Raw genomic sequence first — 15,801 nt, forward strand, 5'->3', positions numbered from 1 at the left:
ACTTTATAGTTTGGTGACCTCTCTGTTATCTGTATGACAGATAACCCACCAGCCCCTAGGCTGGTAAACTATGGAACCCTTCTTTATGGAAGAGGTCACATGCACTTTGCTTTAAGCTTCGTTGAGCATTGAGATAATTGTTACCAAAAAGTTTTTTCCCCAAAACTCTGCTACATTTCAGTGCCTAAAACAAAAACTGCCTGGCTTCAGGCTCTGGAAGTTTGAACCAGCACTGAGAAGTGAGTAGTGTTGAATTGAAGTTCCTTCCCACCTCCCACAGGTTAGCTCTAGAAGTTTGAACCAGCACTGAGAAGTGAGTAGTGTTGAATTGAAGTTCCTTCCCACCTCCCACAGGTTAGCTCTAACATTTGTAGGGACCCTCACAAGTACCAGATGGCTTTGGCATAGAATTCTACCAGGCCTACAAGGAAGAATTAATGTCAATCCTCCTGAAATTACCCCACAAGAATAAACTGAAGGAACATTCCTAAATTCTTTTTATGAAGCTACTATACCCTGATACTGAGACCACATACACACAAAAGACCCAGTAAAAAAAGAAGATTATAGTTTGCATGGTGGTACCAACAGACTAAAAAAAGTGATCATTTAATTAGTCACAGAAAAAGTCTGATAAAATCCAATGCACCTCATGATAAAAGTCCTGGAGAGACTGGGATACAAGGGGCATACCTAAACATAATAAAGTCAACCTACGTTAAGAATAGAGCCCACATAAACCTAAATGGAGAGAAACTCAAAGCAATTCCATTAAAATCAGGAACAAGACAAGGATGTCCGCTGTCTCCATACCTATTCCATACAGCACTTGAAGTCTTGGCTAGAGCAATTAAGAGACCAGGGGGATACAAATAGGAAGGAAGAAGTCAAAGTATGCTTGTCTGGTATGATTTTTTTTTACATTGGTAAAAAGCAAGTAACTTCTATAGCTGATAAACACTTTCAGAAAAGAAAGAGGATATGAAATTTATACACAAAAATTAGTAGCCTTCTTATATATATAAACAGACTGAGAAATAAATCAGGGAAAGGGTACCTTTCACAATAGCCTGAAAATTTACATAGAGGTAGCATTATAAGGACTGAATAGGTTATAATTAGAAATATATGTGAATGTATATACATATATGTATGCAATAGCAATTATTAAAAAGGAAGTTATGAATTTCAAGGAGAGCAGGGAAGGATATATGGGGGATTTGGAGGGAAGAAAGAGAAAGGGGAGATATTGTAATTAAATTATAATTTAAAAAAATAAAAGGAAAAAATAAAAAAATAGTATCTTGGAATAACTCTAACAAAGCAAGTGAAACACTTATATATTTAAAACTTTAAAACATTGAAAGAAGAAATCAAAGAAGACAGAAGATGGAAAGATTTCTTGCACTTGTGGGTTGGTAGGATTAATTAATTAATTACGAAAATGGCCATTCTACCAAAAAATCTATAGATTTAATGAAATTCCCATCAAAATTCTAACACAGTACTTCAGAGAGAGAGAAAAATATTTTTAAACTTCCATATGGAAACACAAAAATTTCAGAACAGCTAAAACAATCCTGAATAATAATAATAATAAACCCAGCTGGAAGTATCACCACCCCCAGTTTCAAGATGATAAAAATGCTACAGACACTATTTAGTTGCTGTCAATAAGAAATTTACTTATTTTTAAAAAAATACAAATGCTGGCATTGTCCAGAAAATTTTAACAGGTTTATTTATAGTTGTTAATAAGTTGAACTGTTGAAATGTGTTCACTGGAACATTTTGCTTGCATTAGTGCTTTAGATCTTGAATTTATAGTAAAAATTCACACACAAATGAAAATGGAAAAACTGCCAATACCTGATTTCTGTCCCCAATTTTTCCACTTGCAATCATATACTTAGGTACCTTTTGACCCCATGGAAAAAATATCTAATATTCAGAACTACTAGCCTAGACAGTTTGGATGCTCACCTTACCAGACCTGGATGGAGGTGGGAGGTCCTTGGACTTCCCACAGGGCAGGGAACCCTGATTGCTCTTTGGGCTTTCGAAGGAGGGGGACTTGATTGGGGGAGGGGGAGGGAAATGGGAGGCGGTGGCGGGGAAGAGACAGAAATCTTTAATAAATAAATAAATAAAATGAAACACCACAAACAAACAAACAAACAAACAAAAAAAGAACTACTGATAACAGGAAGAAGAGGAAATTTTTTTTTAGAATGAAATGTTTCCCCTCATAGTGGACTCTTAAGCACGTTCTTCGCTTATGTGGCGTGCTAGCTGGATATCTTTTGGCATAATTGTTACACGTTTGACATGGATAACACACAGCTTGGTATCTTCAAAAAGGCCAACCAGATAGATCTCGCTTGCCTCCTGCAAAGCACCAATAGCTGCACTCTGGAAGCGCAGATCTGTTTTGAAGTCCTGAGCAATTTCTCGCACCAGACGCTGGAAGGGGAGTTTGCGGATCAGAAGTTCAGTGGATTTCTAATAGCATCTGATTTCACGGAGTGCCACAGTACCAGGCCTGTAACGATGAGGTTTCTTCACCCCTCCAGTAGAGGGCGCACTCTTGAGATTGGCTTTTGTAGCCCGTTGTTTCCTGGGCGCTTTACCACCCGTGGATTTACGGGCAGTCTGTTTTGTACGAGCCATGGTATGGGCACCATGTTCATTGCTGCTCTAGTCATAATAGCCAGAAACTGCATAGCCATTTGGAAGTTATTTTGTTCTGGGAGATAAGCTGTACTGTGGGTACAGAGGTGTGGATGAGTTGGAGAGAGAGAGAGAGAGAGAGAGAGAGAGAGAGAGAGAGAGAGAGAGAGAGAGAGAGAGAAACTTAGAATCAAACTTTAAGAGACTGTAACATTTGATTAATTTGTCCACAAGGATAAAGCCATGTAAAATTACCTCCAAAACCTAAAACCCACAAGAAAGGCTTCCTGAAGCCTGTAGTTCTGAACTATTTATCCCAGGCCTTCAGAGGAGCTAGGACCACTGTCGTGAGTACTATTGGCATGAATTAGTGTCTGCCCCCTAAAAGCCTACCGTCTAAAAGGGGAGAGAGGGAACATCAGAATTGCATATAGTATTATTAGCATCGTGAAGGACTACTTCTGAATGAGTGAAAATATGAGCTGATGCCATAGTATGGAGTGGATTTAACTAAGCGGGAGAAAGCTAAGTGAAGGAGACCTTTTTAGATGGAGAAAGCACCAAGCAATGAGGCTTCAGAATTCTTCTGCAGAATGAGTTTGAGCCTGGGATGAGTGTGGAAGCTGTCAGGAGTCTGAGTCAGATGTCCAGAGAAGACATGTCATATGTCTTAGAACTTCATTCTGTGAGCAATGAGACCAATCGGAAGAGGTTGGGTTGTTGGGCTCTTTGAATAGCAGATATGAGCATAGTGTTGTATCCACCATATTCTCAGAGTCTGGATGAAAGCAGGGGATTACCTATTTCATGTCCACCACAGTACCCTGTCACTGAACTGAAAGGAACATTAGTTGCTGAGTGTGACAGAAATGGTAGCAGGTATGAAGTCTGAGCGTCATTCTAGCAAGGTCCAGAGGACTCTGAGAATGCTTCCATATCAGGGTATACTTTGTGAAATATAGAATTGTTTATAAAAGATTTTTATTAATTGCTTGATTCTTATGACAGGATTATTTGATAAAATAGCTACCAGCATGTGGGAACATGATCAAATCCTGTCCAAAAGAGATAGCATTATCTAATTTATTCACAACCTCATTAGTTTTCTCTGCCTCTTTTTACTCTTACCTACTTTGTTAGAAGATAAGTAACATCTCTATATTTATAAAATGCCTTTAAATGTCTAGTCATTTATAAGCCTTCGCAGCAATACCCTTTTAAGCTTAGCTCAAATAAGGATTTTTCTCAATGAGAAGTCATTTGTTCTATCTCCTAATGTGTTTAGTCCTGCTAGTGCCCATTTACCGAACTGATAAATGAAACCGATCAGGACAGGGATTGTATAGTTTTTAAGCACTTTGATTTAGTCGCATTTAACCCACGACATTTTAAAATCAAGAAGATTATTCACTAATGGCCTTTTCCCAAATTATTTCCTCAGTGAAAAATACAATCAACTCAGTGCTGGAGGAGGCGAATTCCATTAATTATTCCTTTAAGATAGGAAATGAATACCTTGAGGGAAAATGAGCATTCAAATACATGCCATGCCTTCACTCAGTTAAGGCCGGAGAGCTACTCTAGGATGTCCTCCTTCACAGAAAAGTCTGTCAGATATTCTAGGCCTGTAGGCTGAAGATGGATGCCCCAATATTACAGATGAACCTTGGGTGACTGTCCACGCAACCGTCTGTTTCTGTCATTTCTCACATGTTCTGAAAGTTGCTTCCTTGCATTTCCTGTTTATTCAAGTAATATTATTTCCTTGTTGGGTCTCTGAGGGAGTCGAAGACTTTAGAGTTATAGTTTTTCTTGATACCAGATTCAGAAAAGAAATTCACTTAAGAACCGTAAAGTGTATAAGGTTGAGAGACACAGAAAGATAGATTTGGTAGTGCAATTTAGAATAGAAAGTGAAATTAGGTACAACCTTTTGGACTCACCAAAATAGGACAGAAAATTGAGTATTTTCTCTGAATTTGTCAAATGTTTCTGGACTAGACATTGTTGATGTATTTATTGTCTGTATATGTTGTATATTGTTATTGTATATAGTTTTTCTTATATTAGTTATAACCTTTTTATTTTAGACAAAAAGGGGGAAACATGGTGATATTTTGTTTGTGCTCTAACAAATAAAGCTTGCCTGAGGATTATAGGGTGGAGTTAGTCACTAGTTAACCATAGAGGTCTGAAGACCTGTGTGGGGACATCCACCTTGTCTGGATGTCAGAGAGTTTGAGCTTATTTTTGCTCTTTAAAAGTTGTTGACAACAGGTGTGGCTACAAACAAGATATCCTGACCTAGAATGTGGTTACTTGGTGTTTTGGACATTAAGATGGTCCATAGAGGTGAATCTTCTCCACTCTGACCAAAAGTCGGAGACTTCAAGCCTACTTCTGCTCTTTCTTTTAAAATAGAAGGCTTGCCATAGGGAGCGTCTGCCTACAGGATACTTGGTCTAGGGTATGTTCACTGCATATTTCTATCCCAACCATCATATACCTTTACTCAGGAAATAATGACTTGATGTCTCAAGTATTGAAGCAAGTAACTGTTCTGGTTGTCATTTGTGACATGTTAAAGCCGCCTTTTGCCTTCTTCTCCTCCTTTTGTATTGGGGTATAAAGGGTATGGAAAATGAATGCGGGTGAATTCAGCATTCAGTATTCACCGAGTTGCCCTCCTGGTCCTATCCCATGCCTCTGTATTTCTTTCATATTTCTGTTTCTCCTGCCTAACATTTCTAACATTCATCCTCATTCTCCTACCCTGGAACGTACAAACCTATTGTAGCTAGGACCATGGCAGAAGTCACCCCAAAGTGTGGCTTACGACAGATCTGGATAGACAGGAGACAGGAAGTGATATGGCTGGGCAGAGAGAAGAATATAGGGCAGGCAGAGACAGGAATTTGACCCTTTTCAGTCTGAGGATTTCATAGAGGTAAGAACTCTAGTAGCTGGCTGCTCTGTTTCTCTGATCTTTCACTTTTCACCCCCTAATATCTGACTCCGATTAAGACCAACTAGAATTTGTGCTACCGGCCACAATTCTAAACTTGAGACCTGAAGATTACAGCCAGAGAACAGTGTCATACACTGCCCAGAAGGAGGGGTGGTTTGATCAGAGCCTTGGATATTTAACCCTTGCCATGATTGAACAACCCACAGAATGGCAATATTCCCAATGTGATATAACTTAGGTTTCTTTTGTAAGTAGTGGAACTCAACCTAATTGTTTAAATTATGTTCTTCAGTAATAATATATCTGAAATTACCTGATGTGAATGAGAAGGAAACACAGAACACACAACAAACCTGCTTAGGAGTTTATTAGAGGGAGTGTGTACAGGCCTGGGAAGTCAGTGTGCAGACAGAGAGAGCAAAGATGTCCAGCTTTTAAAAGCTGCCTAGCACAAGCGCACAGGGGGTTGATGTGGTTTTATCATACGCAGATGACAGGACTTACGCATGCATGCATGCAAGGGCTTAGCTGAGCCATACATGGATGGTGCAACCATGCATGCACGTGGGTCGCGCGTGGGAGGGGGGACATTAGGCACTTCTACCCGAGGGCTTGTCCTCACATGCAAGGCCCTAGAACCTGGAAGTGTCAGCCTTATTGTGGCTGAAATCATAACAATGTCATCTGTTGATAGGCATTTAAAAAGTCTCATAATGATTTTTATTTGGTGAAAAAGTGAATATCTCTACAACAATATGGTATTTTGATATATGTATATATAGTAAAGAGGTTAATGACAATCACACTAGCAAAATACCCATTTTCTTCCAAGTTACATTTTTTTACTTTATGTTCTTAGTGACTTTTCAGTATGCAATGCAGAGTTGCTAATCATAGTCCTCCTGCTGTATATTGACCTCTAGACTCACATCCTAGCTTCATGACTGTAACTTTGCATCCTTAGTACCCTCATCATGTCCCTGCCCTTCGTAACCACCATTCTACTGGGTTTCCATGTTAAGCATGTTTTGAGTTTGTATATACATGAGATCATGCAGCATCTTTCATCTCATGTTTCACTTATTATACTTAAGATGATGCCCTTCAGGTTTATCCATATTGTCATAATGAGTTGTTATCAAAAAGACAAGAAAACATGGTCCCACTGCAGTCCGGGTCTGTGTTGAAGTCCGTCGCCCATGTAGATGCTGGGATCAGGTCAGTCGTCTGAGTTCATGTTGGGGCCAAAGGAACATGCTGCACCCGGGGCCATGTAGATCTCAGGGGCCTATTCTGCTACTGGATGCCATGGTGACATTCATGTCTGGGTCTATGACCCTACTGGAGCCAGGGTCAGTGTTGATATTTGTGGCCTTTGTCACCTCAGGGGACCATGGGAACCATGGCTGATGGAATCAGAGGGCAATACTGAGATGACCCTGCTCGTTGCTGGCCCTATAGTGGGCCTTGTCCCTTTCTGGAAGCTGCAGCAGATAAACTGGCCCCTACCCTCATGGGAGAGCTCCGCCCCCTTCGCACTTGGAAAAGGTGGCCCCAACCCTCACCATGGGCTGGGGAAAGCTGATTCTAATGTCACCGGCATAGGAAAGCTGGCTCCAACCATCTCCTGAGAGGGCAGGCCCCAGTGGCCTGGACTTAACTACCACCTAGGTCCACAGCTGGGCCTGGGGTTGGCACACCCTAACATCTATCCCACGTAGGACCTGCTGGAGCTCATGAAGGGACTGGTGATGTGGAACAATACCAGCAGGATCTCCATGACTCAGGGTGGCTGCAGCATACCCCAGACAAGTTTTGGTGAGGATCCAGTGATGGTGTATCAGAAACCAGAGGCCTTGAACCAGGCCAGTGACTCACTGCAACAAACATTTGCAAGTAAAGCTGATTAGACAAAAGGGTGTACAATGTGACACATTGCAGCTCCCAATGCCACCAGGATGAATGAAGGAGATGTTGGAGAGGCAGGAAAGACGGAGGAAGGAAGAGGTGTTTTTTATTATTATTATTATTTTTTTGTTTTTCTCTTTGTGTTTGTTTGCTTGCTTGTTTTGATTTGATGTTTTAATGTTCATTTAGGGGGCATTTAGGGGGCACTGCAGAAGGGGGGAGGTATGAAGGAACTGGGAGGTGAGTGGAATTAGGGTGCATGATTTGAAATTCCTAAAGATTTAATAAAAAAGGGTGTTAAAAAGACAAGAAAAATGTTTTTCAGTGTGTAGAGAAAAGAGAAACCTTTCACATGGGTGTTGGGAAGGTAAAGTAGATCAGCAGTAAATTAGAAAACGGTAAGAAAGTTCTCTGAAAATTAAAAGTATGAACATGACGTGACCCAGTGATTTAATAACTAGATAACCTAAGGAAATTAAATCAGTATTTTGAAGAGATATTTATACTCTTGTGTTCATGTAGCATTATTCTCTTGTGAAAATTAATATGAAATATTCTACTTAATCTAATAACAAAGATTCATGAGCTTAGTGAATTGATTACAACTGTGAAAAATCAAAAATTGGTTTTGTGTCACTGAAACAAGGTGAAAAGTGATAGTGTAGTCTCATTGTGTATAAATGTGTGTGTGTATATATATATATATATATATATATATATTACTATGCAATCATTGATTGATTTATCAGTTTCATTAGGATGGAAGCTTCATGAGAATGGAGACGTCTAGCTTTTCCACTTTTAAGAGTGCGAACAGATCATACCACACCCTTCCCTTCATGTCATGTACAAATAACAAAACACGCTGAGCCAACTGTCAGTGTCTATTTTCAAAATTACAGTTTTCAAACATTCATAGGGCAGTTTTAAAGCCTGAATGAGGACCTGTTTAAAGAGTGAATGTCCGGATATGTAAAAGGTGGGTGAAAATATGGAACATGGGAGCCGGGACTCCACATCAGAAGATGGGCTTGGAGAGTAGAGGCTTTCACACAACTCCCCTCAAATTGGCGCCTGCATAGACAGCATGCAAAGTAGGTGTCATTTCCCTTCTATTAAGAACGAGGCATTTCTTCTGTCTATATGCAGTCATCTTACAAGTGGCCTGGAATTAACTCCAGGATGGGGAATGTTGATAATGGCAGGATGGTTTATCAGAAATTCTCCCTTCTATAAGAAACCCCTTTGCCTGGATATTTTATCTGCAAGTCCAAGGAAAATCTTTATGTTGTGTGCAGAACAGGGTGAGGGAAGGAAATCAGTGTCTGTAGAAGTTTTATGATATATCTAGGAATGAATTCTACGATAATCAGTTTGTAAATGGTAGTGAAACTGATGGAAAGAAGGAATATTTTCTATAAAACTTACTAAGATCTTGTACCTTGTGACTAACAAAGTTAGAGCATATGATTCAATAGCTTGTTAGTACGTCAGAAGAGTCATACAATCATGATGATATTCTAATTTTAAAATGTTTCCATTGTCCTCCAAAGCAATGTTATGCTCCATATCAATCATTCCTCATCTCCCTTGGTGCTTCAGGCCATGCTAATCACTAACGTGTCCTTTGGCAAATACATTTGTCTATTTGCGATATTTTTGAATAAGCTGAATCATAGAATATGGTCCTTTGCTTTTGGCTCCTTTCACTTAGTACAAACAATGTTGAAGGTTCATCCCTGTTGTAGAATTTAGCAGTATACGATCATATTTCCCATTCCTCATCCAACTCTCCTTGTATCCGCAACACATTCCTTCCCAACTTCATTCTTCCTCCCCTTCTCCTCCTCCATTTCTTGATAACCTGCTAAGTTCAGTTAGTGCTGGCCAGAAACTTCCTGTGCTCCAGAATAGAAGAAACCAATGTTTGTCGTTCAATGTACTCAGTTAATGGTATTAAGTTACAGAAATTCAAGCAGATTAAGGCATACATATTCTTTGGAGCAATGTCTTTTGCCCAAGGTCATCTTTTCTATGTAGGTATCTAGCTACATCAATACTATTTATAGAAAAATAATTGTCTGGATTTTATGTATGTGGTTTATGCACGCCTATGTGCATGTGTGTGGGAGCCTGCGGAGGCCAGAGGTCAACTCATGATTATATTTCCTCTATTGCTCTGCACATTGTTTTCTGAGACAGTCTCTTCAGTGGACCTGAAGCTCACTGATTTGGCTAGAGGCAGGCTTGCCATTAACCACCAAAGTTCTGCATGTCTGCAACTCTCAGCACTGGGGATATAGACATATCCCATCACACCCTGACGGTGGGATCTGAATTTAGGTCCTCACGCTTGCATGCACATTACCTACTGAGCCACATCCTCTTTCCCTCCTTTTTGCTTCAGTGCCCTCATTGAAAATGACTATAATTTTGAAGGTTTATTTTTAATTCTTTATTTCATTTGTTTGTATGTCACTGTACTTATAATAACTATCTCTTTTACTCTTAATTTGTAATAAATTTTGAAATTGAAAATCTAAGTCCTATACTTTTTTAGAGCTAGTTTTGGTTATTGTGAGTCCTGGTAGATTCTATATGAATTTTAGGATGATAATGTAATTTAGGCAAAGATATCAGTATGAATTTTCACAAGAATTATGTTGAACTTGTAAGTCAGTTTGAGGTATATAATCATCTTAGTGATATTATGTCTTATAAGCCATGAATATGGGTATTTTCTTGTTTAGAGCTTTCCCAATCTTTTTTAATCAATATCTTATTGTTCTTAATGGGAAAGTCTTGCATTTTCATAAATATATTTCTAATTATTTTGTTCTTTTCTATGCTACAGTTAATCAAATTATTTCCCCCTTTAACCCATCAGTTTTGTATTTAGAATCCATTCACAGGAATTGTACTTGGGAATATGGCATGACATTTCTATATATTAACAGTGTATAAATCAGATGAGGGAATTGGTATAGCCATCACCTCAAACATGTATCTGTATCTTTGTAAGAGCGACTGTCATGAATGATTTAATTTCCTTTTCAGATTGCTCCTTTGATTCTGTGTACTGCTATAGTTTGAATGTGTCTCCAAAAGGTATGTTTTGAAAACTTAATTCTTACTGTAACAGTGATATGAGCCTAGTGGGAGGCGCTTAGGCCACAAGGCCTCCACCCTCAAGAGTCTATTGCTACTGATTGTAAAAGGACCTAAGTTCCGAGTTTGATCTCTTGTTTCCTCTCACCTTCTTCTGGAATGAGGTACAGAAAAAAGGCTCTCAAGAGGTGCTGGGTCCTTGATCTTGGACTTCAAAGCCTCTAGAACTATAAGATAGTACATTTTAATTCACTATAAATTACCCAGTCTTGGGTACATTGTTATAGCAGCTCAAAATGAGCTAAGAGATATATCAACCTTGGATCTGGAAACTGTATTTGGACAGCTGTGATCAATATGAGAAGAGCGAAGATATATTTAGGATAAACATAGAATCAAGACTATAAAATAGTTACTTTTCCTGGGTATGTTTGTGATGTATTAGTGCTTCCAAACTTTAATATTAAACACATGAATCTCCCAAGAATTTAATTAAAAATCAGACTGTTGTCATGGGCCTTGGGATGGGGCCTGGAATTCTGCCTTTCTAGCAATGCCTCAGAGTTTTTATTTTATTATTTGCAAATTAAAATTTATTCCAAATTATAATACCTACAGTATATTATTTCCCCATTTGACAGATAAGACGGGAGGGCAGGGTAGCGGAGGGAAGGCTATGATGCTTGTGCCACTATTGTACCAGGTGGATTGTTTTGCCAGGCCAAGTGTTACTGTGGCCTGAAGGATTCACAGCTGGGTAAAACTCGTGGTTATTTTTATCCTTCAGTAGTAGGAGTAGGAGTAGGTGTCTAAAAGCTACTCCTCTAAGAAGGCTATTGCAGACTGCTGTTTTACTGGGAATAATGAATGGTACAGCATTAATACCATCCTTAGGGTGTCAGGCTATAAGTTTAAGACTATGGATAAGGCTCTGGCCATATAGCTATGTAGGGAAGACTATAGATAAGTAACCACATTTTTCTACTATTTTTCATCAGAATACTAGATAATTGATATTCCATAAGCAAAACATAAGAGACAGTCTCTGTTGTCCTTAGCACCTTTTATTGAAGTATGACCCTTGATGACAATATGGCAGGCATATCAATGTCAGCCAAGAGGGGAATGGTGGAGGACACAAACACACAAACAGTAAGAGTCAGAAAAATAATAGCATTGCATGGGATCGACAACTCCCCGAAATTGTACAGCAAACACTGATTCTTTATCTATATACACTGCCCCATGCCCCACCCCTTCTAAGAATTTAATCTTCAAATAATACCATATTCTGCCACAGAATTATTATTGGCAATGAGAGGGAGTTGCCAAGTTCCACATGGGTAGAAGTAGCCAGAAGTATACCCAACTTCTTCCATTTGAGGTTTGCTACTAGAAAAGCAGCACCCTCGGGGAAGGCTAGAGTTGAAGATGGAGTTCTGGTACCCCTTACACATCTTTTTTGGCACACGAAGTTAAGTGGCAAACAGAACTATGAACCCAGTCTCAAAAGAGGCTTTTTATGTTTTTACTCTCTTTCCTTTCCTATGCATCCAATTGCTCCCTTTTTAGGGCTTTAATTCCAGTATAGCTGTCTCATCCTCTAAGAGTCCTCTAAGAGTCTACTTGGGTATTTAATTTATATCTTGACTGAGTCTTCAATCATTTGACTTGAGGAGCATCTGTTATCTAGAGCCGGGGGATGGGGGGAGAATGGGTGGATGACAGCGATCTTGCAATGGCTCTCTTCTATCCATCACCTTGCTTTTCTATTATCCAGTGAGGTTTATGTAAGTTATTTGAAGGGAAAGAACGAAATACCAGTAACCTTTGGGTGGGTGTTGCCAATCTTATGACCTACTTTCATGCCGCTATCTCCTCAGGGGCCTTGGAGGATGGCTGATCCTAGAAACCAAGACCAGAGAGAGCTATCCCATGCCAAGTAGCACTGGCACTTTGCAGCAATGTTCCTCACTGTGGAGCGCCACAGCAGAAGAGGAGGGCATGCCAGTGTCAGTTGATTGAACTTTGCTACTCAGCTTATTTTTGAGGTTATCTTTCAAATACTTTGGAAACTCAGCCTTGTATTATGAATCCGACTCTACAAACTCTTGAGGTGAGACGAATGACAAAAATGAAAGTTAAGGCTTTGGCTGTAGTCCAGTGATATAGCACTTGCCCAGTATACACAAGGCCCTGGATCCCACTTCCAACAATGCTAAAACAACAAACACACACAAACCACAGTTAATAGTATTTTTGGTATCATATACTTAAGGTATAAGAAAAATAACAAAGGCTAAAAATACCCAGCCTATGGCCATGATATCAAGCACAGTGACTGCTCCTGGTTCTACTATAGCCAAACAATCTTCAAAAGATAAAACACATAACTCTCATACATCTTTGAATGATACAACACATAACTCTCATCATCCTCGGATAAGATATCTGAACTGTTTTATTGATTGTCCTAGGGCCCATTATTAAAAGAAGGCAAGGTAAGTGTGGCCTCTATTCAAAGCATCTCCTCACCTCTCCCAATTTCCCTTTGGGTAAGTACTCAGCCATCCTGAATAGAACAGGCTAGAACAGCACAGCACTGCACTACATAGCCCTTCCCTCACACCACAGCACTGCAGAGGACAGCACTTCACACCACAGCACTTCACGTGACAGCACTGCATAGCACTTCACATCATACTACAGCACTGCACAGCACTGCATAGCGCTTCACATCACAGCACTGCACAGCACTTCACATCAAGCCACCCCACTGCACTTCACATCACAGCACTGCAGAGGACAGCACTTCACACCACAGCACTTCACGTGACAGCACTGCATAGCGCTTCACATCACAGCACTGCACAGCACTTCACATCATGCCACCCCACTGCACATCACATCACATCACAGCACTGCACTCCACAGCACAGCACTGCACAGCTTTGTACAGCACTTCACATCACACCACAGCACAATGCTGCACAGCATAGCACAGAATAGCGGCTACAGAGCTTCATGCTCAGTATAGATTTGGGGGTTATGCTTTAAACAGTTTGTAATCTTTCACTTGAGGGGAGAATGGCGGTACTGATATAGCAACAGTGGTTATTGTAGAGGCAGCAGTACTAAGAAACAAAAGCATACCCGGCAAACCACAGAAAAGGTTGCTACCCCTTAGAATACCCTGCAGGCCAAGATTCTCCCAAAGCTATCAGACACAGCGTGGAGATAATGGAAGAAGTGTCCAGTATTTGTAGCAGCAGTGAAGTTCTGTGGCAAATTCTTTGGTTGAATGAGGTAACACTACAGCTACAATGAACCTCCGAGGACCCTGAGGAACTCAGCAGTGATGTGGTGATGCCTGGGCCGGGTGGTTTGGGGCTTCTGTTGTATTGTTAGGGATAACATCAAGGACTGTACCCAGTTAGTAAGGAACAGAAGACTGAGCTAAATAAAAAGGCAGTTTGGTAGTGATTCCCCTCTTGCTATTGTCCTCCTGAATGCCTTTCCAGGACAGAAGCTGGCTACCAATGGCAGGTCTTGGCAAAAGCAACAGTTTCAGTTCTTTGTACATTAGTCTGTGGTTTTACCTTCCATTCTTTCAGTTTTCATGATCAACCACGGTTTGACGATATTACATGTAATATCATAGAGTTAAACTGATTAATTTTAAATTATGTGCCATTCTGAGTAGTGTGACAGGATTTTGCTCCATTCCACATGGATCATGAATCATTTATTTATCCAGTGTATCCATGCTATATAGGCTACCTCTCTTCAGTCACTTAGTCCCCTCAGTGACGAGATTAACAATTGTGGTAAATACAGGGTTTGGAACTAGCCAAGATTTCAGGCGTCCACCAGAGAGGATGCTTTAGCACACAGGCCCAGAAGATAAGGAGGGATACTGTATGTCTAGATCCTGGATGGATCATAATTTTCTCTGGAGCCTGGCCCTGGCTGAAAACTCTCACAGATTTGCTTGCTTGAGGCTCAGCACTGAAAAAGCAGTTGTTGAAAGAGTGCCGTCCACACTTACTCTCACGCATTCATGCGTCCTGCATTGTTCAGTCTTAGGAGAGTACTCTGGCTTCAAAAGGCAGTTAGAAATCATTGAATGAACTCTGTTCAGGAATGCTATGACCATCTAGACCGCAAGTAAGCACACAGCCAAGCTATGGTGGGGAAGCTGTGAGTTCAAGGGGAGAACTTTCTTGGACACTTGAAGCTATGGTAGGAAGAATTCAATGTCTGGACACTTGATTACTTAGCCAGGGTGGACTCAGGCTTATCTACAGAAAAGGTTTTCCTTCTGGCTAACCTCCCCCTCTCTAATGCATCTCTTCTTGCCTTGTGAAAGAGGAAAAAAGATAACATAAAAATAAATAAAATCAAAGACCATTTGAAATATAATAAGAACCCTCTTCCTCAATACTGAAGTTCTATCCAGAAGTCAGTTGCAATAGAAATATTAGAGAAGAAGAGAGTCAAGTCCTGGCACATGACTCCTGGAGATTCAGGGCAAGAAACGAAGTAGCAGGAAGGCCATAGCAACAACACTGTCAACTGTCAACTGTCAAGCTGTTGGGGAGGGTAGACATGGAAGTACTTTGTTGAAACCTGGGTTTTACTGGAAGGGAGGATGAATACATGGGTATACCCAACATTTGCTCCCCTTATGTGCAATCTCTCCTTCTGTGCCTCCTGCTGCCAATTTTGGGAGAGGGCCTGAAGCTGGTGTTAGGTGAATGCATTCAACTCAAGCAAATCTGTGGACAATAGCTAAGCTAGGTCACTAGCCCTAGGGAAGGGGGACATTGCAAGGCAGATTTGCACTGACCATGAAGAGGGTATGTGGCAAGGGAGAGGACTGAGTCTGTGACGTCTTTGGTGTCCTAGTACAGAGATGAAGGCACTTTAATGGTTCAATGGGCAGCGAAGGGCTCCCACTCACTGGGAAAGAGCATGGTAATACAACCACACCTTGCTGCAGCCCTGGGGCCGTCCCAGGCTCTCTTTGGGGGATGGCTGAAACCATCTGCTAAGTACTTTCTATATACTTGGCTAGTGCACCTGCTACTAGAGACTGAAAGCACTTTCCCCTGCAGCTGGGCAGGGGTGCAGGGGCACCCGCAGAA

General features: G+C 40.6%; 1 protein-coding gene across 1 annotated transcript; it reads right to left on the reverse strand.

The window, feature by feature from the left end:
• Positions 1-2,259: 2,259 nt before the first annotated feature.
• Positions 2,260-2,670, reverse strand: LOC121444372 (histone H3.3A-like). Its single transcript, XM_041646183.1, has 2 exons — positions 2,533-2,670; positions 2,260-2,463 (listed from the first exon to the last, which is right to left on the reverse strand). The coding sequence occupies exons 1-2, from the start codon at positions 2,668-2,670 to the stop codon at positions 2,260-2,262; spliced, it is 342 nt and encodes a 113-aa protein (XP_041502117.1).
• Positions 2,671-15,801: the final 13,131 nt, after the last annotated feature.

The sequence above is a fragment of the Microtus oregoni genome, unplaced genomic scaffold (genome assembly GCF_018167655.1).
Source record: "Microtus oregoni isolate MIOR12 unplaced genomic scaffold, Mior012 000121F_ref0000216, whole genome shotgun sequence".
NCBI classification, from domain to species: domain Eukaryota; kingdom Metazoa; phylum Chordata; class Mammalia; order Rodentia; family Cricetidae; genus Microtus; species Microtus oregoni.